The sequence below is a fragment of the Schistocerca serialis genome, chromosome 10 (genome assembly GCF_023864345.2).
Source record: "Schistocerca serialis cubense isolate TAMUIC-IGC-003099 chromosome 10, iqSchSeri2.2, whole genome shotgun sequence".
In the NCBI taxonomy this organism is placed as follows: Eukaryota; Metazoa; Arthropoda; class Insecta; order Orthoptera; family Acrididae; genus Schistocerca; species Schistocerca serialis.
In genome coordinates this window covers 211,557,986-211,583,686 of record NC_064647.1, presented here as the reverse complement: position 1 = coordinate 211,583,686, position 25,701 = coordinate 211,557,986, and the positions used below count along the sequence as shown (strand labels likewise).

Below are 25,701 nucleotides of genomic sequence, written 5' to 3'. Positions count from 1 at the left end.
GGGGTTGGATAAATTCAGTAGTGTGCTTCCAATTAATATGTTGAATGTACATACATTTTAAGCAGGTTTCACCCCGCAGATAAGATTTAAATATGATAGTCTGAGTTATTTCCTTAAGATTATTCTGTTTCCAAAAACACTGCGCTTATTTTACAGTGGTCATCAAGTTCCTATGGCACAGTGAATAGTTTTATGCATCAATATTTTAGTTCTCTAATTATTAACAAAGATTCTACCAGAAAATAAAAATGGAAGAATTTTGTTCCTTTTCACAGAGTGATAATTCACTAATTACTTGCATGCCATGGCTATAACTTTGATCTTTTTCTGGACACTCTCACTTTGGCCCACTGAAAAATAAATAAATAAATAAAATCAGAGATCTGAGCTATGACACTGGGTGCAAACAAGTGAAATGGTTTTGCATTTGTCTCTTCGAAGTTTTACGTCAAGTTCATATCAAAAATAGAACGCAGTTTGTTAAGACGCCTATAAAATACAGGAACAAAATCCATAGTATCTTTGAATTTTCAAGACGCTTACAGACATACCTTATGCCACACCACAATCGCGTGACAGTCAAGGTACGTTAGCAAATAAAAATTCTGTTGTGTACATGTGAATGCTCACTCCATAGGTACTGCTACTCTGAGTATCATTAGTACATAGTTATAAAATGTAATCAATCCAATAAAAAGTTCAGTTCCATTTACTTACAATATGTTTAGAATGAAGTAATATATGAATACATCTTCAATAAAACAATGGATTGTCATATTTCTATTAATTTTTCTTCTGCTTTAGACCATCAACTGATAGTGAAATGAAATGCCTCCCTATTTTGTCATGTTGTGTGTCTATTAAAAGACATTGTTACCTAGATTAGATCAGTTTTTCGTTCCATAGATCCAAGCTGAGGAGATCCTCGTGGATGTGGAACATGTCGATTTTTTAAAGCTGAAATAACAATACTAATAGTATGAATATACACAATACGTCATTTGTTTCTATTAAATTCGTCAATGGAGGAGTTGGCCACTAGTAACTTTTTCAGGCTCCTTTTAAACTGATCTTTATTTGTAACTAAATTTTTTATGTTTGATGGCAAATTATTGAAGATGAGTGTTCCTGAGTAGTGGACCCCTTTTTGAACTAAAGTAAGTGCTTTTAAGTCCTTGTGCAGATCATTTTTGTTCCTGGTATTGTATGTATGAACTAAGCTATTTGTTGGAAAAAGAGATATATTATTTAGGACAAATTTCATTAAGGAGTAAATATACTGAGAGACAGTAGTTAGTATACCCAGTTCTTTGAAGAGGTTTCTACAACACATCCGTGAATTTACTCCACAAATAATACATATTACACGCTTTTGGACTCTGAAAACTTTTGTTTGACTTGAAGAGTTACCCCAAAATATACCATATGACATTATGGAATGAAAGTAGGCAAAGTATGCAAGCTTTTTCATTTTTATGTCGTCTATGTCTGCTAACACTCGAATTGCAAATACAGATTTGTTAAGGCGTTTCTGCAGTTCTGTGGTGTGCTCTTCCCAACTGAATTTATCATCAAGTTGTAATCCCAGGAATTTAAGACTGTCAACCTCTTCTATCTGCTCTTCTCCGTATTTTATGCATATGCTGGGTGGAAACCTGTTACAGATTCTGAATTGCATATAGTGAGTCTTTTCGAAGTTTAATGTCAGTGAGTTGGCTTTAAACCATTTATTAATATCTATGAAAATATAATTAGCAGATCTTTCTAGAACTACACTTGGCATACTATTTATTGCAATACTTGTGTCATCTGCAAACAAAACGAACTCTGCTTCTGGCAGTGTAACTGATGAGAGATCATTAATGTACACAAGAAAAAGCAATGGCCCTAAGATGGATCCTTGTGGGACACCACATGTAATTTCTTGCCATTCTGATGATGACTGATGACTTAATTCACTAGTCCCTTGCAGTGACACTCTTTGTTTCCTGTTAGTGAGGTATGACTTGAACCATTTTGCAGCACTGCCCGTGACACCATAGAATTCTAATTTATTTAAAAGGATGTTGTGGTTCACACAATCGAATGCCTTTGACAAATCACAGAAAAAACTGCTGCTTGTAACTTGTTATTTAATGAATTAAGTACATTTTCACTGTAGGTGTAAATAGCCTTTTCGATATCAGAACCCTTCAGAAATCCACACTGTGTTCTTGGTAATATGTTATTTGTGGTCAGATGGTTGAGAAGCTGCCTGTACATTACTTTTTCTAAAATGTTTGAGAATGCTAACGAAAGTGGAATCGGCCTGTAGTTTGATGGTATCTCTTTATCCCCTTTCTTGAATAGAGGCTTAACATCTGTATATTTTAGCCAGTCAGGAAATGTCCCAGTTATAATGGACTGGTTACACAAGTAACTTAGAATTGTACTAAACTCACAAGAACATGCCTTAATTAACTTTGTTGATATTTTATCGTAACCACTAGAATGCTTTGTTTTGAAATTTCCCCATGTACAGTGGGGCTTGCTCATGGTGAAATTCTGCACCTTCTGTGACAATTCAGTCTACCTGTAACTGGCACTAAGGTGTTGAACCAAGCAGTATTGCGCATTGGTCACATAAGTCAATACAGCTATGACGACGTGAAGAAGACAAGAATTGCCTCTACATTTCAAATTCTGCAGCTGATTCTTGAACCACTGTTCAGGGACCTTTATGAGAATTCAGTCTCATTGCAGTACTTTGTCTTCCCTGGTGAATAGGAACAGCACAGTTCCTTAGTACTAGTAGGTCCTCAGTTCCAGAAAGAATTTTACTCTCATGTATAAAATAGGTTCAAACCCCTGTTTACTATACAAATGAGTTTGTCGTAATTCACTGACTGCCCTCATTTTCAAATACTGGATCAATATAGACTAGGTATTTGCACATAGAACCGTGTATATGCCTAAAGACAGCATTAAGTCTCTAACAGTACTACTACTCTTGCTGTGTCATATCAAACATAACATTATATCTCTTAATTTGAATAGATTATGACAAATATTTAAATTTGTTTAATAATTATGTGAAATACTGAAGTAGAGTAACTGTATAGTTGCTGATTCGACTCTTTCTAGCAGCCTCATTTTCATCTTTGTATTTATTAACACACAGAAATGTTAATTAATGAACATTGAATCATACCATTTTGATTACTGGTTGTATGAAAGTAAATTTTAATTTGATAAAGAAATGTAAAACGTGAAAAATTACATACATCAGTAATACTGCTCGGTCTCTCTAATAATAAATGCGTTATTTTATAATTGTGTTTGAATTTTGGGGCCAAATTTTAATTAATTGCGAATACTGGCATCTTCAAGTGATACTTTTAATTACTTAATACATGCTAGATTTTATTATAAAGCTGTGATTCAGTAATTAATTCAGGAGTAATGAAATCACCACCTAATAGGAGAAGTGTTAACTCTTTGACAGGCATGCATGAAAGAGAATGCACGCTGTGCTAGGTTTGGAAAAAATTCTTTACATTCCAGCAGACCTCTCCTTACTACATGATTCAACAACTGTTAATTAAAAATTATATTAAGAAACACGGAATTTGGATTTTCAAAATTTTTTACACTAGTCACTCAGCTACTGGCAACAATGTCAATAAGCTACAAACAGTTTGTACTTACCATCACATGGAAATCTGATCTTCAAGTGGTTTATTCATAAGCATAATAGAGGGGGAAGGGGGGGGGGGGGGGGGGGAAGGCAAACAAACTAATGACAGTGTTACAATGTTGACTATTTGCCAAATGCTATGGTAGAGCAAACTGTAGCTGTAGTCTGACCTTATGTCATGTTTGCCATAAAGTGCTTTTGGAGTACAGTTCTTATTACTTCTTTCCAATTTTGAAATACTTTATTTTCTGTTACTATTACAATGCTCACTCATCCAGACAAATATGAGTCCCACACATACGTGAAGTCAACTGCATTTGCACTGGATCTGCTCCAGTTACAAAATTTCCATTCCAATCTCCAATATGAAGGTAAACAAATTACAACCCATCAGGAAGAAAAAAAAAACTTTATTTATACATTCTTTCAGAATAACTAAGAGGAATCACCCAAATAGTCTACAAGCAGAACTTACAGCATTTCAAACTATCATCATTTCTTGCAATAAAACAGTTCATTATTTTCCTATTGAAGACTAAAAGAAAACAATAGATTCACAACAAATGTTATACCAGAATAAATAAATAAAACTTGTGACAAATAATGATAACGATAATAGTAAAGCATTATTGCCTTTCCTTAAATGCAGAATTTGTATTTTAATAAATACATGGTTTCTGGTTGTAAAACTGTAATCAATACCAGTGGGGGGAGGGGGTGCACAGATAACCCATTCTATGGTTTTATCTTGCTTATAGTCAAGAAATGTTTTCTAATCATATACACTGCTGTCAGTTTCATCAGCTGCAAGGCTATCACTTCAACAAAAAAAAAAGTACAATCTGTATAAGATGCCTGGTTCTCCTAATAATTCACTGGATTTAATTCTTTATACTATTTGATCCTGTGCACATAATCTCCCAAGGCTTAAAAGAAAACAGAATTTTAGTTACTTATTATATTGCTTCCTATAAATACATTTTCACAGTGTGCACACTACCACCTTCTGCATGATAAGAAGTAACACAGCTAAGGCAAGTTGACAATCATTTTTCTTAATTGTATCATCAAAGATCACCAACTGTGTAGAAATATGAAGCAGTCATACTGCACATCGTCACAATAATTACAGTGCTTGAACCAATTTCATCAATGAGGATGATAAACATGAGTAACGTCTTTACATTTATTACTCCATAAAGCAATTACCTATGAAACTTAATGGATATGGCCATAATCATGACATTCTGTATCAAGATGCTCTCTCAAGCTCCCACTTTACATACAAAAACGATGAACATTTATAGAGCTTTAGCGTGTCCCTGTTAGAATTTCAACAAAACCCTAACTCAGCACTCTGGTAACAAAATTCATGTCTTAACATTACTATCCATTCTAGCTTATGATGTAAACACATTGCACAATGAAACTGTGGGAACAGAAATTAACAAATGCCTCAAAGACACCAAATGAAGCAAAAAATATTTTGCCATCTGCTCTTACATTTCTCACACACTAAATAAAGTTTGTGCAAAGTAAGATGATCAACAAAGAGACATAAGCTTCATGCTAACAATTGACCACTACTATTTCACTGCAAACCTACAGTCAATGGAAAAAAAGGAAATTTCAGTAAAATGAGAACTTTAAAATTCAGTCAGAGAAGCAATAAGAAGAAAATAAAGGCAACATTTGCCATTTGGGCACAAAAAAGTATGAAGAAATGATCGAGACAGAGTGTGCTGGCTTCATTGTATTAGAAGTATGTTGCTTATTTTTTTGTTCTTATTGTTTCTCTGATTGAATGTTAAGGCTCTCCTTTTATTGAAATTCCTTTTTTCCACTCAAACTAGTACCAGAAAGTTGCACAGCCTGTTTAAGCAGAGATGGCAAGATGCGACAAGAAACTGGTCTTTGAAAAAGCTACCTGTTAATTTCTAATGTACTTCACACAATAATTTATTGAATGCTACAGATTAAGGTACAAATGCGTAGTCTCGTCAAGCCACACCAAATGGTTATACATCGACTTGACATGGCTGGAAGCTTGAGAACATTGATATTTTTTTCATATTTGAAAAATTAGATTTCCATATCCAGTGAAGGGAGTTATAGAGCACCAGTTGTAACTGTTCAGCACTGTTACGAAGCTTGCATTTGTAGAGCTAATAAGACAAAACTAATCACTCTTTGCTACATCATGTTTCTAGCCAAACGATTCAGGTACGGCACTGGCACCATTTAAAAAGGGGTCTCTAAATTTGCCTAAATGTTACTGTCATCCCTTAAATATTCTCAAAGACAGTATATACCATTAATAGGCTAGAAAATTTAAGTTTCAATAATACTTCCACCAGCAGAGAGAACTACTACCAGATCATTTAGCACACAATTGGTACGGGTGATAACATAAATCTGCTTCTTACAACATGGCACAGAACTCAATGGTATAATCAACTTCTGTACAACAATAACAAACAGCTCTTTAAAAGGAGGAGCTGGATGTGTTAATGAGCTACCATCACAGCAAATGGAAGTATCATTGTCAAGGTTTGATCTCTGCCAACACATCCAAATAATATTTAAACATATTTTTAGCACATAACAACACTCACCCATAACCACTTCCTTCACTCTGGATTTTGTCAGAAATGTACAATATTCAACAGTAGAAGATAGTTCTGGGTGTAATCACATTGGCTGCCTTTTGTATGTACTACAATAGTGCCAATAAAATAGTGGTTGTCACATCCATCTATAGTACTCTTAAGATGACTTCTAATTAATGTATTTCACACATTAATTATAAATCTTTTAAGTTCATTTGTATACAAAGATAACTGTTTTACTACTAATAAGAGTGACTTCTCCGGTTCAGTGTGTAAAATCTTACTTTCTAGTTACTGTTATCCAGAATTTATTCTTAACTGTACAACACAAGATTTAACAACATGATCCCCTTGCAGTATGAAAAAACTGACAGTCATTTCATATCAATTCAGGAAGGCTTAGACTTAATTACCTACATGCACACTCACACAAACTGGTGTATCCCTTTGTACCTACCTTTGAAATCTAAGACCAAAATCTAATAGGTATTTATGGCTCATTTTGCAAAAACACGTGGCAGTCAACATACGATGCTCCAGCATGTATTCACATAATGACTTATTTTGTGGTGTGATCTAAAGCTACTCATGGAAACTAACAAAATGGAATGCTAACTACAATGTCTCCAAGTACTTCATTCTTCCAAACCACAGTACGTCATTAAACAAATTACCGAACTGGTTTCAGTCCTTTCACAAGGAGAGAACTAGGAGATACAAAGGGAGCCCCAGTGCAGTTGCCCACAAAGTATGTCCCTGTATTGCTTGTTAACAGTGCAATAAAACTGGTGAATATGCACTTGTAAATAAAAAGGAAAGAAACATGAAAATTAAGCCCGAAGAGCTTTGCTCACCCTGCACTAACAATATTGAAGTACTAACAGAGGTACCAAATTTCACCATTGCACAGAGGCCAGAAATTTGTTTCTGGCTTGATGGACATTAAATTTACAGTGATAATTTAAAAGAAAAAAGAAAGAGAAATGTACAGTCTGCACAATATGCATGAAATGACCATGCTTGAAATATAAAATGTTCTTACCAGCTGAAATCAACAGAATCCCTCTTAATGTATGTTATATACTACTTACACACACACACACACACACACACACACGCACACACATACAAACACACCACCCATGATCATGCAATGACAGACCACAAACTGGTCACAGTCTAATTATTTGCAGCCGTATCAGCGATCAGGCTCCATTTGCTTCCAGAATAGGGCAACATAGGTATTGCACAAGCAGACTCCTTTTCCTACCCCTATTGTCAATTTTAGTCAAAAAAATCTCCAGAGCAGGGATTCCTAGAATCTGCCTACGGCCCGGTTCCGGGCAGCTACACCGGTATCCTACGGGTGTCGAAACAACCTCAGAGGCTCTGTCTTCGTCGCATCACCCATTACAGCCCACCACTATCCCGATCCGTCACTCCCATACCGGGTAAGTGCACAATATATCGAGCCGTCTCTCGGTCCCCGGGAAACTGCGTGCATCGGTTCAAAATGGGAACAGTGGCACAGGGTCCTTTCAAATCGAGCCCCGGAAAGGTGGAGTTCCTCTCGGAAGGGCGAGGTCGGTGACCGCAGCACACTACTGCATGCTGGCCGCCGCCGAGGAGGAGGAGACGATCGAAGTGCCGGCCGTAGAACTGAGCATACTACTGCCAGTCAGGTCCTGGTAGCTGAACTGCGAGAAGTACGGCCCCGTCTGCTCCAGCTCTTCCGCGATGCTGTTCAGGGCGCTGTCCGAATGTTCGGGTGGCGTCAGCTCCACACTCTCACCAGTGAACTCCGACTCGAAATACCGGGTGTCTGTATCGGATGTCACTTGTGGCTTGAAAGGTGGCTTGATCTGTAAAGACATAAATAATGCTGCATTGAATTCTAACTTATTTACCTTGTATAATGACATAAAACACTGTCTGAAACGGTACCATCATCTCTGGGATTTTTATTTACAGTCTGTGCAGGGCCATTAGATGTGCAGTCGACAGGGTACATGTGGGCGGGTGGCAATAGTGGGAGTTGTGGGCGGGTGCTGTAGGAAAAACGCCAAACGCTGGAGGGCAAGTGCCATTCTAAACTGAAGGTTATACTCAAATTTTGTTTTGTAAATATTAAGTGGATATCCTCCATGCCCACACTTGCATGGTCACCATTCAAAAAGATCTACTGTCACCTCTGCTTTGGTTAGTATCTAAAAAGAATTCCACTGAAAATGCAATAAAATCAGCAATTTGTTTTCAACTATCTTGCTAAACATTTGTAGCTTTCAGACAAGTACCACAAGTGGCGAATTTTGAGTGAAGGAAGCTTTTATTTTGTTGCCATGTCAAAATTTGCTTCTTTTGCCAAGCCATAGAGGAGTTAACAAAATGTTACCTCACTAATGTGTTGTGCAGACACAATTGTGAGAGAATTCCGAAAAAATGGTTCATTATGTATTGCTCCAAAACCCACAGCATCTCTCATTTCACCATCTAGCAATGGCCCTTAAAAACTACATTCTTTTATCAAAAAAGTCTTTAGTTAATGGAATAACATGGTGGATAATAAAATTTTGCATAAAAATCATATGGCAAAACACACTCCCCTTTTCATGTTAACTGAATCTTCTGTCAGTTCTTGGCAGAACAACATTATAATAAATGAAAAGCACTGGTTTGCTTTTGTACTACAGTATTACTTTACTCTCCTCGTTTGTTAAAATCTCATTTCAGTATCTCAAACTGTTTATGAAATATGAGGAATGTTGTGGATATTACTTTCTCACTTTATCACTGGCATACACGATCACAAATTGTGTCAGCTACATCAGATCAATTTTCTACAGATTGGTGACCTTTAGAGAACACCAAAGTCTATGGAAAAATTCAGTATATGTTGGGTAAATTTCATACTTAGGAACATATTAAGTAATAGGCACCAAATGCAAAATCATAGTAGTTGTTGTGTTCTTCAGTCCTGAGACTGGTTTGATGCAGCTCTCCATGCTACTCTATCCTGTGCAAGCTGCTTCATCTTCCAGTACCTACTGCAACCTGCATCCTTCTGAATCTGCTTGGTGTATTCATCTCTTTATCTCCCTCTACGATTTTTACCCTCCACGCTGCCCTCCAATACAAAAATGGTGATCCCTTGATGCCTCAGAACATGTCCTACCAACCGATCCCTTCTTCTAGTCAAGTTGTGCCACAAACTTCTCTTCTCCCCAATCCTATTCAATACTTCCTCATTAGTTATATGATCTACCCATCTAATCATAGTAACCCCTATTTTTAATTACAAACTATTTCAAATTTCAGTCAGTGTTTTACTTAAAGGCAAATTTCACAATAACTACGACCATTAGCAAAATAATGAGCATGTCATCAGAAAGGTGACACAGAGCTGTAAGTCACAAAAAAAAAAGAATTTTTTAATGAATAGTTTCTGTAAAATCATTCGAGAAAGAATGTAGAGTGTGCGCCTGGATTCTGTCATCACCAAGCAGCCAAAAGCCAGCAAACAATGTCAGTCTCCACTTCCGAACGAATGAATGATTTGATCATCACTTTGGACAAAAATTGGTCACTGCATATTGCCACCATAGCCCGTGCGACTCTGCTTATCAGGTTCAATGGGAACATGCAAGGAAAAAACTACTTGGGCTTGGAACAAGTCAGTCCTTGTCACCCCAGCCCATATTTGTAAGATGGCTGGTATTGTATTTGTATTATGGGCATTAGGCCATGGTCCAAGGCGTAATTCTCTGCCTAACGTTTTGTCGTTTAAGGCTGGAGATATTGCCAGAGGCTTTAACAACTCGGAATGCAGTTAAAGCTCAAACAAGGTCACCCAGCTAACTGTTTATACACACATCAAAAAAAGTTTTGCATCACCTCAGTTCCGTAACCTGTACAGAAAATTGGAATAAAGATCAACATAAACATCATTTTTGCCCTTTTTATTGTTCATGAAAACCTCACATTGCATGTTGTACCACCATACAGTGTTACCTTCAGAGGTGGTGGTCCAGATTGCTGTACACACCGGTACCTCTAATACCCAGCAGCACGTCCTGCCTGTATTCATCGTAGCACTAGTCGAGCGATGTCGTTATCCTGAAGGATGCGCATGATGGGGGCGCGAATTGTCGCCCATTAAGAGAATGCCTCACCAATATGCTGCCAATATGGTTGCACTATTGGTTGGAGGATGGCATTCATGTATTGTACAGCTATTACGGCACATTCCATGACCACCAGCGGAGTACATGAGCCCCACATAATGCCATCCTGAAACAGCTGGGAACCTCCACCTTGTTGCACTTGCTGGACAGTGCATCTAAGACTTCCACAGCCTGAACAGGTTGCCTCCAAACACATCTCCGACGATTGTCTGGTTGAAGACATATGTTCATTTTATTAAGCACCAATTATTTATCTAATTTCCATCCATATTCTTTTGAAAGTAGGTTTGAACTGTGTATTCAAAGAATGTGGATCCATGATATATTTAACTCATCATGTAAACATACCGTATTTACTCGAACCTAAGCCGCACCTGAAAAATGAGACTCGAAATCAAGGAAAAAAATTTTCCTGAATCTAAGCCGCACCTGAAATTTGAGACTCGAAATTCAAGGGAAGAGAAAAGTTTAAGGCCACACCTCCAAATTTAAACAAAGCTGGTTCGTTGTAATATGAGATACAATTTAGGTCGAACGAATGACGATGCAGCTACAGTAGTTTGGTTCGAGTCGTAAGCTTAGCAGTTAAGCTTTACCAGGTAGCCATTGCTATGCGTCAGGCACTCCGTCCGTATTTATACGGGTTCCCATCATTTTTCACATGCTTCGTCTGGTTTGAATCGATTGCTTATTTTTCTTTGATCTGATAAGTTCCGTTCTCTTTGTTATAGGTGTTGACGTCACTTTAAGCTGAAGATGCATTACTGTACTGTGTAATGCATTGTTTGTCGCATTCTGATAATGAGTGTTTACGGTATGTCGCCACTCGCGGCATGGCTTGCTTTTGTGCGCGCTACCGCCGCTTTAGGTGCCGCCACAACTAACCTCTGCCGTCAAATATATGTAGCGCTACACAGGCATGCTTTGCAGGCACAAAGATAAATATTCGACCACTGCATTTTTGTACATTATCCATCGAAGTAAATACAAATCCCGTATTGTTCATCTTCGAATGTTGCAGCATTTCAATGTACTACGAAAATCCGACTGGCAAGACTGTTAGGGATGTTTGTCAATATGGCCAACTCCACGTTCTGAATTTTTTCCTACCCGTGAGAAGTGATGGTAGCTAATAAGAACTTTTGTGAATCGTGAGTCACATGCAGTATTCTCTTCAACATAAGAATAATACAAATATAAACATTTTGCCATGTATTCTTTCGTGTCTGCTGCCTTCTCATTTAAATCCTGTCTGCCTAATAAACTACGAAGATAGAGTGAGGCAACAGCAAACGCAGAAGAACGTACATATCATGTCATGTTTATATTCGAATTATTCTTATATTCTTATGCGTAACAGCGATACAATCAGAAATGAAGCACGGCAATTGACTAGATTTTTAAATCCAAGATGACTAATTTCTGTGCAGAATGTAATGTACTAAAGAAGCGTCTGGAAAAAAAATCGCCTCATTAGCGAAACAATACCAAAGAGATTGCTATTTGTTGTTACTTACACTGCTGCATTCTTTGATAATGTGGTATAGGATTAGGGTACATAGTGGGTAACTGGTGGGTAGGGAAATTAAATAACTAAAGTTGAAATAGTAATCACAAGAAGGAGTAAATACCACATTATTTACATTCATTCCGGAAAAATGCATTCACCGTAGCCAAACTGCAATCCCACATACTTTTCCTCCAGTCCTGTTTAACCTTTGGAATTACCCCTAAAGGGCTTACCTTAAAAGTTCCCATCTCCGGGTGCAATTCCTCCTTCCACCAGTCTCTCCTGGACTTCCAGAACCTTCAATCCTTAGCCCTTACCCAACTTGTCCTGAATCTCTACACTACTTCATGTAACCACCACTCCCAACAGCTCCTATCTCTCTTCAAAGTCCTCCACCTCTCAAACCCTTGCTTGGAGAACACACTGAGGAACATCATCCTAGAAGCCAGCTGCAAACTTGAGTTCCATGCCACACACCACCTGAAAAAACTATCCACAGTGCTAGTGCAACACCTAAGAAGTGGGGTCCCTCTCCCTATCCCTCACAAACACCAACCACAACAGAACCTTCAACAAACCCCCCTCATAGCCAACAAACCTAGCCTAGCCACCCTACTCAATCTCCCCATACCAGCACATACCCCACACAGACCAAATCTCAACTATAACCACAGTCAAATGCCACATATCACCAGTCCCAATTCAGTCCTAAACCTCTCATCCAGATCCCTCTCTCCTCCAGAGACATCTGTTCTATCAAAAGGCTTAACCTTTAGCCCCACACCTAAATTCAACCACACTGCCCTGGCTAAAGATCTCCTCTCATTCACCCGGAACCTCAACTGGAAATATCACTTCACTACCCAAACACAGCCCCCAAGTACTAGACCCAGTGTTGAACCCTGTCTAGAACAGTTCCGACTGCCTTCTCAAAGGGATCCTCCTCCCCTCCCCCAAAACCATCCCTTGCAGACATTTCAGGAATTCCTCACATCCAGTGTTGCCTCCCAGTCCTTCTTGAAGAACATCCCGACAACCCCCAACATCACCCCAGCTGAATCCCGTGCCATTAAGGAGCTGAAAATAGACCGCTCTATTGTCATCCTCCCGGCGGATAAAGGCTCCACAACTGTCGTACTTGACCGTGTGGAGTATGTGGCAGAAGGACTGCGTCAACTCTCTGACGCCTCAACCTACAAAGCTGTCACCCAGGATCCCATTCCCTCCATCCAGACTGAGCTGCAAAAAATCCTAAAAATCCAAGGTCCCTCACAAGGCCTCACAACGGCTTCCATAGACTTACTCACTCCACCTGAGCCACGTACCCCTACCTTCTACCTATTACCCAAAATCCACAAAGAGAACCATCCTGGCCGTCCCATTGTAGCAGGCTTCAAATCCCCAACCGAACGTATCTCAGCTCTGGTAGATCAGCACCTACAACCTATCACCCGCAGACTCCCATCCTACATCAAAGACACAAACCACTTCCTAGAACGCCTCAAATCCATTCCCACTCCTCTCCCACCTGAAACCTTTCTTGTCACCATAGATGCTACATCCCTTTACACAAACATCCCACATACCCATGGTCTCTCTGCCCTTGAGCACTACCTCTCCCAACGCCCACCCAAAGATCTTCCAAAAACCTCGTTCCTTATCACACTTACCAACTTCATCCTCACCCATAATTACTTCACTTTTGAAGGCCAGACCTACAAACAAATCAGGGGAACGGCCATGGGAACCAGGATGGCTCCCTCCTATGCCAACCTCTTCATGGGCCGCATGGAGGAGGCTTTCCTGAAGACCCAACAGCTGCTTCCCCTGGCCTGGTATAGGTTTATAGATGACATCTTTGTGGTCTGGACTCATGGTGAAGAAACACTCCTTAATTTCCTCCATAACCTCAACACCTTTTCGAATCTGAATTTCACCTGGTCCTTCTCCAAAACCCAAGCCACCTTCCTGGATGTTGACCTTCATCTTGTTGAAGCTCACATCCACACCTCTGTCCATATCAAACCCACAAACAAACAACAGTACCTTCACTTTGATAGCTGCCATCCTTTCCACATCAAACGCTCCGTTCCCTACAGCCTAGGTATTCGTGGCAAACGTATCTGCTCCAGTGACGAATCCCTCAACAACTATACCAATAACCTGACCAGTGCTTTCCTCTCCCGCAACTATCCTGCAGACCTTGTCCACAAACAGATATCCCGAGCAATACATTCCTCCCCGTCCAACAACAATGTTCCTACCCCCAGACCACACAGAAGCATCCCCCTTGTCACCCAATATTATCCTGGCCTCGAAAACATCAACAAATTACTCCACCAGGGATATGACTTTCTCAAGTCAACCCCTGAAATGAGATCATCCCTTGACAAAATTCTCCCCACACCACCCAGAGTTGCCTTTCGTCGCCCCCCTAACCTCCGTAACATCCTTGTTAAACCCTACAATATTCCCAGACTACCTTCTCTACCCAGCGGTTCCTACCCCTGTAACCGACCCCGCTGCAAAACCTGCCCCATGCATCCCCCCACAACCACCTACTCCAGCCCCGCTACTGGTAAAACATACACAATTCAAGGCAGGGCTACGTGTGAAACCACACGTCATTTATCAACTGACATGCCTGCACTGCACAGCCTTTTACATCGGCATGACAACAACCAAACTGGCTGAGCGCATGAACGGACACAGACGAACTGTCCGCCTAGGAGATGCCCAATACCCAGTAGCGGAGCATGCCCTCCAGCATAATTCTAGGGACCTAGGAACCTGCTACAATGACAGTGTTACGTGGGTAAATGCAAAACTGTGTGATCCCATTCACTCGTAAGGAAGTCACGTTTGTACATTCTGTCACGTGACTTGTATAAATTAACGAGCTGCAGGGGATCGGCACGAGTCTGGCTTATACAGTGCTTAATATATTTATTTTTATTTTTAAGCCAGGGAAAAATATACACTTTTCTGGTTTTTGTACTTGATATTTTCTCTATAACAGTTGAATTATAACTGGCAATGACTGACTTCGAAACAAGGTATGACAAGAATTGTGAATCATGTCACAAAACTGACAGCGTTCGCTGCCGAATGGTAATCACTGCTGTGTTTCTTACACATACATACAAGTTTATTCACTGTTGAACTATCTCCTCCTCTTGTATCATGAATCTGAATCATGTAGTTCGTGCTGCAGCTATGTCACTTCTGTCAACTAAAAAGTCCCTTCTCAACATATCTGGAACCAATATCTTTTAAAATCTTTACCTTGACAAAGTGCTTACCGTTGAAGCCTGCATAACTGTAACACATTTTTGTTATATCGGGCATTCGTCATTCACATGGAGCACTTTAAAACATTGTTGTTAAAGCCATCCATTTGTGTTACAAGTTCCTTGCGATTTTGATGCTTTCGAGGCGACACGAAACCAACTGTTTCTATGGTTCCTACAGCTCTGACACTTTCGTTTACAGTTCTCTTGCCGGCATTCTCTGCTACCCATTCAGACAGAGAATGAATATTATTGGCTGCCAGTGACTAGTAGAGGGGGGATGTACAGAACGGCTGAAAATCGAGCAGCATTCTTACGTGACGCAAGCTTTAAGTATAGATAGAGTCACGCGAGTACTGTGCATGTTACGGGACATGCTTCTACACGTCCATAAAAATTGAAGTTAGTGCAGACAAATAGGAAAAACAAACCTTTAACTTTCAAATACAGCATTCAGCATCCTGCTTTCCACAGTCATGCCATTTAAGTATTTGGGTGTAACACTGCAAAGTGATACCAAATGGAACAGGTTATCTGAGGGTAGTGGTAGTGAAGGCAAATCATTGGCTTCAGTTTACTTGTAAAATTTCAAGAAAGTGTGGTTCATCTGTAAAGGCGACCGCATATGGATACTAGTGCAATCAATTCTTGAGTACTGCTTCAGTGTTTCGGATTCACACCAGGTCGAGTCAAGGAAAGACATCGAAGCAATTCAGAAGTGGGCTGCTAGATTTATTACCAGTAGGTTTGAACATCACACATGTATTATAGAGATGCTTCAGAAACTCAAATGGTAATATATGGAGGGAAGACAACATTCTTTTCACAGAATGCTACTGAGAAAATTTAGAGAACTGGCATTTGAAGCTGACAGCAGACTGATTCTACTGGGCCTGCCTAAATACATTCCGAGTTAGGACCACAGAGATAAGATATGAGAAATTAGTGCTCATACATAGGTATACAGACAGTCATTTTTTTTCCTTGCTCTATTTGTAGGTTGAACAGGAAAGGAAATGACTAGAAGTGGCACAGGGTAACCTCTGCCATGAACCATACTGTGGCTTGCAGAGTATGTATATGTAGATCTAATAATCACTACGTTATAATGAATAATGTACAGAGGGGCCATAGAAATACTGAAGTACAAGAACAATTTCAACAGACAGGGACTAAAATTAGACAAGTTGTGGGCCTCAGAGCTAAATAAAATGAACAGCCACTCTTCCTCGCAGCAAGCTCCATAGCATACAGTGGCGTAAGTCCGTGATCTAAGGCAGCAGTCTGGTGTCATCATGAACCGGCCATTGAATAGCCACATGTAAACATTTTAGTTTGCTGAGGCTGTTTGAGTCTGTAACTGCTTTGCCAGTCTGTAAGGCATCTAATGATGTGTATAGTGTTTTTACAGAAAATTTTGGCTTGGACCACAGTCTAATGTCCATAATACAAATATTAGCAATATTGAGTCTATACACAACACAGAATGATGATTATAAAATATATTTAAAAAAAGAGGACTTTTGACTTAATAAAACAGGAAAAACTGTGAGAGAGTATAAAAAGAAATAAAAAAGAATACATAGAAAAATTCTCATCTACTTAAAGGAAGTCCTGTACAAACTAACAGTAAATCGCACTGAATTCTGTGAAATAACACTGAAATTGGCAAGAAAATAATCCACCACCACCACCGCCGCCGCCGCCGCCACCACCATCCTTAATTGTAAGTAAACACTTTTAGCCATGTAAAGCCTCTTTGTACTGAACATGTTCACTCAAGATTACACCACTGCCTAGTTTCAGTTGGTTGGTTGGTTGGTTGGTTGGTTGAGTTAAAAGGTCTTCAGCCCTTCACCCTATAGGCATTGAACCGGTCTGAACTGTGAGGTCTTCAGTCCCTTCATCCTATTTGTATTGAACCAGGAATAACTCTCAGAAGAAGGATACAAAGGCAATCCTGGACAGCCCAACTGTAAGCAAGATACCAGAAGACAGAAAGAAAAATCAGGAGAAAAAGGAGGTTAGTGCGAGGGGGTAATGTGGGTGAGCCCCTCTGCCAAGAATGCAATTGGTGGTCCTCAGCATGGTATGCAGTGAAGTTAAGGAACAATAGAACATTAAATATGGTAAATGTAAAAGAATAGGAAGAATAAAAAGATGGTAAGGGTAGGGGCCGGGCCAGGCCATGCCACTGAGCAAGGGCCACCATGGGACACCTGGGCCAGACCTGGTGGGGGTGCCTCTCCAACTCCTCATGCTGTCAATGAAGCCAAAGTGCTCCATTTCACATGGGTGAGCAGAAACCATCTTCACAGGTGAAACATAAAACCAGGTCAACGGTTTTGGAGCCATCCATTAAAACCACAGTAGCATGTCAGGAAATTTAAGATATTGCCGCAAACCACCCAAATTTGGGAGTCTATCAGGGTGTGGGCCACTGTCAGGCAGACACCACATCAGCAGTAAGGTGGGTTCTGATGTCAGAGACTGTAGCTGTGGATCAGCCAAACATGGCCAATGCATAGCCGAGAAAGAAGACTGGATTCCATGCAAGAAATACGAAGAAAAGACTGCCACACAGTTGTAGTCTCTTTTATTGCTCTCAGTTTGTTTGGGAGTCCAAGATGAACCATTACGAGTTCCACACATCCGACAGTTCTAAAAGTGGCATCCTGTCAGCCAACTTTGCCAAGCAGTTGGCACATCCATTCCCTTGGATCCCAACATGCCCATGAGTTCAAATGAAGTTAACTGGCCATCCAGCTTGATGAAGGTCAGAAAGAAATCCTGGATAGTCACAGCTAATGGGTGACGAGCAGCACTGGTCTGTAGTCCGAAGGCTGCTCAGGGAGTCACCGCAGACTACAAGCATCTTGCCAGTGCAAGAACAAGTGTGGTTAAGGGCTCGTCTGATGGCCACTAATTCAGCAGTGAAGACACTGCATCCAGCAAGGAGTGTAGTTCACTGAACCTTGTGTGTGTGTATGCAATAGAGAGACCCTACAGTTGTTGCTATACTGTTGATGGCTTCTACAAAAGAAGGGACACAATACAGAGCCCCATGGCACCTCACTCTCTTGAACGTTGGGGTTACTGTGGAAAGCACCAACTCTAACCCAAAAGTGCTGTGTAGCATCAAGTGGATGTGGTCTGGTCCTGGTGCTGTATCAGGGCAAAGTGCTAGGGCACTGAAGAATTCTCATTCACTGAATGTAGCACCATAGGGCTCCAGGTGTTGTGAAGTGCAAGATAAGTGCAGTTTCTCAATCCACTGTTTAAGAACATGGAAGGTAGGTTGATAGTTTTCACACAGAGTCTCAAAAATAGTGAAGAGCAAAGTTTTCAGTTATGGTGTCTGGGTCAGTGTCAGTGTCAACAGCACCGTTTAAGGAAATACCAAGTATACCCGCAAAGGACTGGTATTCAAAGAGATGAATCTTCGTCCAAACCTGCGAAGTTGGAGTATGTGGTCCAGTGGTTGAAACATACCATTCCCAGCACTCTTGTTTCCATTATTTTATTAAATGGCAGACCGGGGCATGGCACCATTTAAAGGTAATGAAGTGCTCGATCGACTGATGTCGCTTATGGAGTTGGAGAGCACATCTATGATCTCTAACGGCCTGAGTGATTTCCAAAGTCCAAACATCCACCAGGATACTACCTTCCAACAGGATGATCTCAAAGAATAGGGAATCGCTAGGTCGGCTCCCGATAGAATGACTGATGTTGCATTCTGGACAGCCTCATCAATGTCTTCATTTAATGGGGAGTTCAGAATGACAGTGGACGTGACACCTTCCCAGTCAGCATTGTGGAGAGCCCATCTAGGTGGACACCAAGGTGAGTAATGCTGAGGGAGGGGCAGGGAGGTCAGGAAGTGGCTGCTACCACACAGGTCGTCGTAGGCCCTCCAGTGATTGTATGGGAGAAGACCAGAGCTGCAAATAGAAAGATCAATGGCCGAGTAAGTTCCATGAGCCACAATGAAGTGTGTGGAGGCTCCAGTACTAAAGAGACACAGGTCGATATCTGCCAGTAAGTTTTTGTTGTCTTTACAGCAGCCAGTGATCGTGGTTCCACTGCACAAAGGGTTATGGACATTGAAGTCGGCAAACATTAGGAAAGGCGGGGGGGAGGGCCTCAGAAACCAATGCACACAGTATGTTCTGACGCACTCCACCACCGGGAAGGAGACAAACATTACAGATGGTAAAAATCCCGAAATGCTTCTACCTAAACAGCCACAGCCTCCAAAACAGTATCAAGAGTCACTAGTTCAGTGTGTACAGAGTTCTGAACATATGTGCAGTCTCCACCTGACACACATATCATAATCGGCACGATTCTTAAAATACCTTGGTAGCCATGAAGGGCAGGGGACCATGTCGCTGCAAACCAAATTTCGTAAAGGGCAATGGAGAAAGTAGATGTCATAGCTCAGCCAGGTAGTGGAATAAACCACTACACTTCCACTGGAGATGCTGTAAGTATACTGTGAGGACGTGAAGGGTCCAAGCAGCAGGTATGTCCCAGGATCACCTGCTGCCACTGGTTGAGAGAGTATGCAATGAAGACACAGGTTCTGAGACACGTTGTGTGGTAAGATCTGGAGCCTCAGGGACCACCGGAATTGCCGCCACGGCCACACAAACAGAACATGTGTGATTCGGTGGCATGAGGGCCACCAAAATTTCCTTCATCTTGGAAGACTATTTCTTTTTGTGTTTCTTTTCTTTAGGGGGTTTGAATTACTGTGAGGGATTCCTTGAATTAGTTTCAGGGGCAGAAGAAGATCATGAAGCACAGTCACTGGCTCATATCTGACTGAAGACCGGCAGAAACATTTGAGTTTCAAGGCATCCATCGCTGGCGTGAGAAGCCAAATGAGGTTTATGCATCTCCGACTGAGGAATGGGGCCCCGTGGTAGCCCAACACATGCTCACAAACAAAAGAGTTGTGAGCCCCATGAAGGATATCTAGTTTTCAGAAACACGTTTGATGGAGTAGCATGGAACATAATGAACTGCTTATTAGTTACTCTCTGATGTGTATACATCTTACATTGTTATCTCTGCCTAACACTGACTGACTTTGTACAGCCAAAGTTGTATGTTAACCTTCATAAACAACAAATCTATGCATCAAGTTACTCATATCATTGATAACAGCCATGAACTGCATTACCATCAATGGTGACATCCCAATAAGGGCATTTATTTTTATCCTGTTTGTATGGCATAGTACAAAATCAAATCTTCCCAAAATCTAATCCTTTCCCTAAACCTCTCCAGTCCTTTTCCTTCGCCCTCTTCCTTCCCCTTCAACCCTTCTGCCTGAAGGAGGAGCCACTGGCTCCGAGATCTTGCCAAATTACAACCATCTTTCATGTATGTGTTCTGCCGCCACTTTTTATCTATCCAATTAAATTATGAAATCAAATCTTCTATGTACAGGGACATCAACAGGCTGAAAACATCTCGTACATACTGTTGTTTTCCTACAATTTTCTTCTTAGCACATTGTACACTCCTGGAAATGGAAAAAAGAACACATTGACACCGGTGTGTCAGACCCACCATACTTGCTCCGGACACTGCGAGAGGGCTGTACAAGCAATGATCACACGCACGGCACAGCGGACACACCAGGAACCGCAGTGTTGGCCGTCGAATGGCGCTAGCTGCGCAGCATTTGTGCACCACCGCCGTCAGTGTCAGCCAGTTTGCCGTGGCATACGGAGCTCCATCGCAGTCTTTAACACTGGTAGCATGCCGCGACAGCGTGGACGTGAACCGTATGTGCAGTTGACGGACTTTGAGCGAGGGCGTATAGTGGGCATGCGGGAGGCCGGGTGGACATACCGCCGAATTGCTCAACAAGTGGGGCGTGAGGTCTCCACAGTACATCGATGTTGTCGCCAGTGGTCGGCGGAAGGTGCACGTGCCCGTCGACCTGGGACCGGACCGCAGCGACGCACGGATGCACGCCAAGACCGTAGGATCCTACGCAGTGCCGTAGGGGACCGCACCGCCACTTCCCAGCAAATTAGGGACACTGTTGCTCCTGGGGTATCGGCGAGGACCATTCGCAACCGTCTCCATGAAGCTGGGCTACGGTCCCGCACACCGTTAGGCCGTCTTCCGCTCACGCCCCAACATCGTGCAGCCCGCCTCCAGTGGTGTCGCGACAGGCGTGAATGGATGGACGGATGGAGACGTGTCGTCTTCAGCGATGAGAGTCGCTTCTGCCTTGGTGCCATTGATGGTCGTATGCGTGTTTGGCGCCGTGCAGGTGAGCGCCACAATCAGGACTGCATACGACCGAGGCACACAGGGCCAACACCCGGCATCATGGTGTGGGGAGCGATCTCCTACACTGGCCGTACACCACTGGTGATCGTCGAGGGGACACTGAATAGTGCACGGTACATCCAAACCGTCATCGAACCCATCGTTCTACCATTCCTAGACCGGCAAGGGAACTTGCTGTTCCAACAGGACAATGCACGTCCGCATGTATCCCGTGCCACCCAACGTGCTCTAGAAGGTGTAAGTCAACTACCCTGGCCAGCAAGATCTCCGGTTCTGTCCCCCATTGAGCATGTTTGGGACTGGATGAAGCGTCGTCTCACGCGGTCTGCACGTCCAGCACGAACGCTGGTCCAACTGAGGCGCCAGGTGGAAATGGCATGGCAAGCCATTCCACAGAACTACATCCAGCATCTCTACGATCGTCTCCATGGGAGAATAGCAGCGTGCATTGCTGCGAAAGGTGGATATATACTGTACTAGTGCCGACATTGTGCATGCTCTGTTGCCTGTGTCTATGTGCCTGTGGTTCTGTCAGTGTGATCATGTGATGTATCTGACCCCAAGAATGTGTCAATAAAGTTTCCCCTTCCTGGGACAATGAATTCACGGTGTTCTTATTTCAATTTCCAGGAGTGTATTACAGTAAATTTTTGAAGATTCTTGACAATGGCACATATGCCAAAATTGCAACATCACAAGAAAACAGCTACAGCCAAATGTAGAAAATCAGTTCAAGTAACTAATGTAATGTAATCAATCATCAAAGAGAAAATGAGATTTAGTAGTAGTGTTACATTTCCATAACATGAACAGAAAGGACTGCAGTGACAGTAGCTCACCTTCTTCTGCACAAGGTCATTCCAGTTTATGGAACGAAAGAACGGGTGAGCCATGATCTCCTTGGCATCCTCCGGCCCTCCACCGAGCCGCTTGGTGGGATCCTTAACGAGCAACCCACTTAGTAGGTCACGGGCATCATTGGAGATGCTCCGTGGGAAGCGTACCTGCATACAGGAGAAGAAATTTACACTACCATTCCCAAATAATGGCCAACACATTGTTCAAAAAATGTTGGCACTACTCATTTGCCTTGAATTCTTTTATTACTTCACCAAAAATCTCTTGGTAAACATCAGTGTGATTAAAAAGCATAATAGACACACAACATTTTAAAATTATTGTAGCTAGAAAAAATCTACAAGGAAATAGATGATGCGCATAAGATCTATGACACTACCAAGCTTTTTGATGAATCCTACTTCAAACCTGCTGCTTCTTTTTTTAATAAAATCTCACACACAAGTGCCCATTACTTCGATCCCAGTCTGCAATGCAACTGGAATGAAAGGTCGTATCAGGTGGAACAGATGAGGACAGCGAGATGTAACTATAGCCTGCATGAAGTAGGATGGCACTTCCATGCCTTCCACGCGAAGAGGCAGAACAGTATGGAAATTTGGAGAGGATGAGACCTGCGCATGCATAGCAGCAAAGAGCAGGTAAACGAAGTCAACGTTACTGAACTGTGCTGATGAGAACAACAATCAGGATCATTTGCCTACGGTATAATAAATGTTAAAGCTGATTTCGATTAATCATTATGAGAGAAATCTTGTTTCACACCTTGACGACATTGCGTTCACTGCTCAACAGCTTGTCCGTGTGATGTTGGAGGGTGAGAACAGCTAACACAGCTTTGTGAAGCTAAGAACAATGTTTCTTGAAATGACAACTGTCAAAAACAACAAGGTTGTTCAAACTGCTTGCAGTAACTGCCATTTTCGATTTGAACTGTATTATAAGAAAAATTTTACTACACAATAAAATTAACTTCAAGCAGACACCGAAATCATTATATTTGCTTGACAACTGCTTCTACTTGTGGAATTTTTAAAAATGTGTACAAAGCGTATATGTGGGTGTGCTTGATTGTAGTCAAGTGTAATCACTGTGCATATAAGAGAATTACTGGTAGAAAAGACTAATGTAAAAAACTGTTGTAAAAATGGTCAGTATGCTGACATTTCTCACTGTCAGTGGGCACTTTTGAGTGTAAGCTAACTCTTTAACATTACAGTGAGGTTCTGCATTTACAATTCACTGAACAGGAAAGCAGTTAACTGTCTTCTGCAAATAACTTGAGGCAATGCTGACCAATAAGATCAAAAACCATTGATATATCGACAAGTAACAATCCCTGTCTTTTTAAGGCATTTTCCAGATTATCTCTTGAAAATGACAGGGGTTTACCTGTAGAAATATCACAGTCTTTGATAAATTAATCCGGCCGCAGTCTCATGAGTAATTAGAGCATACAACACACTGGGAAAAAGGCTACAAAGTTCTCATACACTATGTATGCAGTTGATATGTAGACAAACACATTTTTAAAACCATGAGTCCTTAAAACTTATTACTTTACTTTGTTCCAAATTCTGCATCATACACCACTGTCACTGCTAGTCTATGTCCAAACCATCTAATTGTAAATTTACAATGATAGGTTCAATCCTTATAGTCATCTTCACCTCCATATCAAAATAATCTTTGTGATGCTTTTCAGCATGCCACACCGACTGTGCCCATACTAAAGAGAGGATATTGTGTATAGCTTTACTGCCAAGCTTAATTCCATGGGATTATACTGACAGTGATATGTGGGTAACCCCAAGACTCTGTGACCACATTCACATGCACAAAAGTCAAGTTCGTACGTTGTGTGGTGTGATTTACACGAGGGTCACTCCAAAAGAAATGCACACTATTTTTTTTGAGGGGGGGAGGGGGGGGGGGGGGGGGGAACAGTTTTCATTCTGCATGTGCGAAAGTTTTACAGTGTGTAGATACATCCTTCCCGCTTGTTTTCAAACTTAGTTCAACCTCTTCTCGTGAGTGGCGCCGTCACAGCATGTCTTCAAGATGGCTGCTACACTTGACGTTCGTCAGAAGCAACGTGCTGTCATAGAATTCCTGTGCTGTGAAAACGAGACAGTGGGAAACATACACAAGAGGTTGAAAAAGGTGTATGGCGATGCTGCTGTCGATCGCAGTACAGTTAGTCGGTGGGCAAGCAGGTTACGTGATGAAAGCGGGCACGGCAATATTGAGGATTGTCCTCACTGCGGCAGGCCTCGTACTGCACACACACCAGACAATGTGCAGAGAGTTAACGAATTGGTGACTGCTGACAGACGCATCACAGTGAACGAATTGTCACGCTACGTTGGGATACGGGAAGGAAGTGTTTGCAGAATACTGAAAGTGTTGGTGTTAAAAAAGGTTTGTGCCAGGTGGGTTCCCAGGATGTTGACAGTGGCTCACAAAGAAACAAGAAAAACAGTATGCAGCGAACTTTTGGAACAGTACGCGAATAGTGGAAATGAATTTCTTGGAAGAATTGTGACAGGTGATGAAACATGGCTCCATCATTTTGCACCAGAGACGAAGAGGCAATCCATGGAGTGTCATCATGCAAATTCACCCAAGGAAAAAAAATTCAAAACCACACCTTCTGCTGGAATAGCTATGCTACGGTGTTTTTCGATTCTGAAGGACTCTTGCTCGTGGACATCATGCCATGTGGAACCACTATAAATTCTGATGCGTATGTGACGACACTGAAGAAACTTCAAGCTCAACTGACTCATGTTCGACCACATCGGCAAAAGCAGGATGTTTTGCTGTTGCACGACAATGCACGGCCACATGTCAGTCAAAAAAGCATGGAAGCAATCACAAAACTCGGATGGACAACACTGAAACACCCGCCTTACAGTCCTGATCTGGCTCCATGTGACTATCATCTCTTTGGGAAACTGAAAGACTCTCTTCGTGGAACAAGGTTCGAAGATGATGACTCCCTTGTGCACGCTGCCCAACAGTGGCTCCAACAGGCTGGTCCAGAATTTTATCGTGCGGGTATACACACTCTGGTTCCAAGATGGTGTAAGGCAGTTGAGAGGGATGAGAAATGAAAATATTGTTCCTAAAGGATGTATCTACACACTAAAACTTTCAAACATGTTGAATTAAAGATGGCTTAAAAAAAAAAAAGTATGCATTTCTTTTGGAGTGACCCTCGTATAATTAATGAGCTGCAGGAGTTCAGCCCAAGTCA

At 41.5% G+C, this 25,701-nt stretch overlaps 1 protein-coding gene across 1 annotated transcript in view; it reads right to left on the bottom strand.

The window, feature by feature from the left end:
- Positions 1 to 3,888: 3,888 nt before the first annotated feature.
- The window catches only part of LOC126424790 (RAC serine/threonine-protein kinase), a 770,672-nt gene continuing 748,859 nt past the window's right edge, over positions 3,889 to 25,701 (bottom strand). The window contains exons 9-10 of the mRNA XM_050087562.1: positions 22,424 to 22,588; positions 3,889 to 8,147 (exon numbers count right to left, since the gene is read on the bottom strand). Of these exons, the coding sequence (XP_049943519.1) occupies positions 7,887 to 8,147; positions 22,424 to 22,588 (426 nt within the window). The 3' untranslated portion in view covers positions 3,889 to 7,886. The remainder of the gene's footprint in view (positions 8,148 to 22,423; positions 22,589 to 25,701) is intronic.